Raw genomic sequence first — 4,267 nt, 5'->3', positions numbered from 1 at the left:
CAATCTTTCTCCCTGCATCTTTCTCATATTTCCGAATTTCTCCCCATATTTATATCCCTTTGTTAGTGGTTTTTTTTCTCTGTTTCTTTTGGTTTCTAATAGGGTTGGTATTAAGGATAGTGTTACAGTGTAGCCCATGTGTTCCAGAATCTATAGTTCAGACTGGTGCTCATAAAGACTAGCATTCTAGAATGTTGCTATTCCTGATCATCACCAGATCTGAGGCAAGGGACTATATAGAAGGGCTTCTGGCTGTCATGCAGGTCTGCAGCACTGTGGTAGTGATCTTGGCCACACTGTTGATTGCCACAGTGGATGCCAAGATTTATGAACGCTGTGAGCTGGCAAGGAAGCTGGAGAAAGCGGGACTCAATGGCTTCAAAGGCTACACTGTTGGAGACTGTAAGATTCCCGTTCCCCCAAGTCTTATCCACGCCAATTTACTCATTTCACTCAGACCCAGTCAACTTTTATATTTTTTTATCTTTTTTGGGGGGCCAGGACAGAATCTTTTCAGTCACCATCTGATTACGATGACTAGTTTAATTCAACTGTAAACTCGTTGTCATAATTGCCTTCACAATTGTTAGTCATTAACACCACCATTACCATCAATATTATGTTTACCACCATTCACCACCAGCATCAGCAATTGGTCACCAGAATCAAAACCCTACAGTCAATCCAAGATCACCATGTTCAAAATTAGGATAAGAGTCACACCCATTGTCTCCCTCTTTTCCTAGCCTTATTGGTATGTTTACACTCACCTTCTAACTACCCTCTCTTTGTCCTAGGGCTGTGTGTGGCACACTATGAGAGTGGCTTTGACACCTCTTTTGTGGACCACAATCCAGATGGCAGCAGTGAATATGGCATTTTCCAGCTGAACTCTGCTTGGTGGTGTAACAATGGCATCACACCCACTCAGAACCTCTGCCACATCGATTGTAATGGTAAAGGATCCCTGTGGACACACAGGAGTGTCTGCCACCTGCCTCTCTTGTCATACATAGAATGCAATGTCTTTTGTTGTCATTGTTTGGAGCTAGTATTTATTTCTAGGTTGGCCTTAAACTCAAGAGATCCTCCTGCCTCTGCCTCCTGAATGCTAGGATTAAAGGCATATACTACCACACCTGGCAGTAATGTCTTTTAAATTTTAATCTTTTGCTGAAGCAGAAAAATAATGAGGGAAGAAGAAACTCTCTGAGTTAATAGAGAAAGCATCCCGAATCCTTAATAAGTGTACATCAGGGGTTATTTAAGTCAGAAACACTGCAAATGCCCATGACCACCCCAACCTCTTTTAAAATGCAAGATGTAGTTTTATTGCTATTTTGGAAACAGAAAATTTTGCTCCATGTGAAATAGAGAATAATGTGCTATCTAGGCCCTGAGGAAAGATGCATAAGGATAGAAGCAAGAACAAAAACAAACTACCCCAGGGTGAAATGAGAGAACTTTTCAGGCAAATATATATATATATATATATATATATATATATATATATATATATACAGCAATTGAAATTTCTCTTAAGGTTTGCCACAATGATGGCTAAGGTTATCTACAGGAGGTCAAAATGTAGAAGTGAGACTACAGTTATCGGAAGCCAGGCTGAGTGGAGGTTAAGGTCATCTAAGTCTTAAGAACATGACAGAATAGATTAACAATACTGAAGGTTGAGGTTTACTAATACCTTAGATGAACTTAGACAGGGCAAATGAACAATGAGCTTTTACATGAGTAGGTTAAATGGAGTTTAAAATTGTTCAGTTTAAGAGAACATGACCAGTAAGGTCATTTAGAATTGGGAACCCACTTTCTTTCCATATCTGTCAGTCCTGATGGATTCAAATCCTATGTGGTTAGATCCTTGAGAAAATCAGCTTCTATCTTAATATTATGAATGAATTCAATCAGGAGTTCAAAGCAGAATGAAGGACAAATTACAACTAGTCACATTTGTAGTTCAGATTACTTAGGGAGCTGAAGAGATAGCTAGTGATTGAGTGCTTACTGCTCTTCCAGGAGACCCAAGCTTAGTTCCCAGCACTCATGTTGGATGACGTATAAGCTCCTATAAATGCACGCCATGGGATCTGATACCCTCTCCTAGTCTTTGTGGGCACACCTACACTTGTGGTATGCACCCACACATACCATACATATAAGTAATAAAAATAGGACTTTTTTAGGACTGGTCAGCTGGGTGGTTGAGAACATTAATAATTAGGCAAATGGTAAATAAATGCTACCCTGGCCAACATGGCAGTTCAGATTATGTAGGGCTATGTAGTATGGTGGGTGAAACTGAGTGTAGCTGGCCAGTATAAAGATTAAGGTATTTTTTTAATTTTTAAAAAACTGTATTTATTTACATTTTATGTGTATGAATGTTTTTTGGGCATGGCTATATGTGTACTATGCCTATGCCTCGTTCCTGTGGATGGAGCAGAAAAGGTGTCAGAGTCCCTGGAATTAGAAAACGGAATTCCCTGGAAATGGAGCTACCATGTAGATTGTAGAACTGAACCTGGATCTTCTTCAAGAAAAGCAAGTAATAACTCATAACTGCTGAGTTATCTCTTCATTCCTGATTGAGTTTATTAATAACACTCAGAAGCTGAATTTTAGCCACATGATAGTTGTGGTAAAGCTAGATCAGCCAACAGTATAGTTGATATCATTCAACACTACACATGATGACAGTTGATGTCATCCGGAGTTGGCCAATATTGAGTTGGAGAATGTCCAGGACCTCACTGTGGTGGTTGAAGCTATTCATAACCAGCCAGCATGATAGTCAAAGTCAAACAGGTAATTCAAAATGAGTTAAGATTATATAGCACCAGTCAACACAGCAACTGAAATAGTTCATGACTAGCAAAGAATGAACATCATTTTACAATTTGCCAAAATCATAACTAATGTTATTTAGGCTCTAAGGAGTCCAGAAACCTTAGGCCCTTAAAATTCTATGTCAATAGTGAATCACCTCACCCCATCCTTCTTTTCCCATCCCCAGACCTGCTCAACCGCCATATTCTGGATGACATCATGTGTGCCAAAAGGGTTGTATCCTCACATAAGGGTATGAGGGCCTGGTAAGTTTGTGGGCATAGTTTGGACCTTGCAGTGATGATACCATTCCATTAACTTGCCCACTTTATTTTCCTTTCTTCCTTTCATTTCCCAGGGATTCCTGGACCCGGCACTGTGCTGGTCATGATTTATCTGAATGGCTCAAGGGGTGTGATGTGCATCTGAAAACTGACTCAAACTATGATGACTGGTGACTCAGATTTCTGTAGAAATAGTGATTCCATTTTTTTTTCTTTTGTGGGTTTAATAAAAGATGGCATACATAAATAATGCAAGATCTATTACCTGTCAGATGCTTTGACTTTTTTCATGTTTCCAGTGCTTGAAAGTACTCCCAGTCAGTCCTTTGCTCCACATATTCATAGATCTAATCTGGAGATACAAGATCACTTGGGGGTTGGGGAGGATGGTATAGAAATCAAGAGCACAGATTCCCTTTGATTTCCATATGCTATCTACCATGTACTGGCTGTGCTTCCTTTAAATAGCCACTGAATTTTTCTCAGTTTCCAAATCTGAATAATGAGGAAGATAATGAGAGCAATAACTCATGGGGTTTGTTTGGAGGATTTAATGAACTGAGATTTGGAAAACACATACAGTGCTTGGCATAAAAATTCTCTTAAAGATATGCATGTGGTGGTACATGCTTGTCAGACCAGAACTTAGGTGGCAAAGGCAGAAGATCACAAGCTTAAGGCCAGCCTGGCCTACATAGTAAGACCCTGCCTCAAAAAAAAAAAAAAAAAAAAACAGTTACAGATTTGAAGATAGAGGGGTTGGGTATAAGCATATGAAAGATGTCTTACCTTTAAAAGCATCATTGTCAGATTAGGTTACTACAGGGTCTTTATTTAAGACATTTGAGTCTCTTCAGGGGATAATTAAATAGAGCTTACACAGTGTGAATTGAGAGTTTAAAATATTCACATTATTCCACATATTCTAACATACTACCATTCTAAGCCCCAACCTCCTGTTATTTCTTTCATGATCTAAATCTAAATTCAAAAATGACAGACTTGGAATTTAGGCAAATAATTCAAAGGACACACAAAGTAATAATTTCTTTTTACAGAATGCCTGGGTTTCAGGCTGTGTCTTGACCACAGCTATTAAGAACTTGCTGTCTGTTCTCATTTCACTGGGCAGTCCCATT

General features: G+C 39.1%; 1 protein-coding gene across 1 annotated transcript; it reads left to right on the top strand.

Annotated features, from left to right (window-relative positions):
- Nucleotides 1–257: 257 nt before the first annotated feature.
- On the top strand, nucleotides 258–3,302 carry SPACA5B (sperm acrosome associated 5B; the record flags this gene model as incomplete). The annotated part of the gene is made up of 4 exons (XM_080909985.1): nucleotides 258–402; nucleotides 798–956; nucleotides 3,032–3,110; nucleotides 3,203–3,302. The coding sequence occupies 4 exons, from the start codon at nucleotides 258–260 to the stop codon at nucleotides 3,300–3,302; spliced, it is 483 nt and encodes a 160-aa protein (XP_080766111.1).
- Between the last annotated feature and the right edge of the window lie 965 nt (nucleotides 3,303–4,267).

Source organism: Micromys minutus, assembly GCF_963924665.1.
Source record: "Micromys minutus genome assembly, chromosome: X".
Classification (NCBI taxonomy): Eukaryota; Metazoa; Chordata; class Mammalia; order Rodentia; family Muridae; genus Micromys; species Micromys minutus.
The sequence above is the reverse complement of the archived record's forward strand: the minus strand, read 5'-3'. Positions and strand labels throughout refer to the sequence as shown.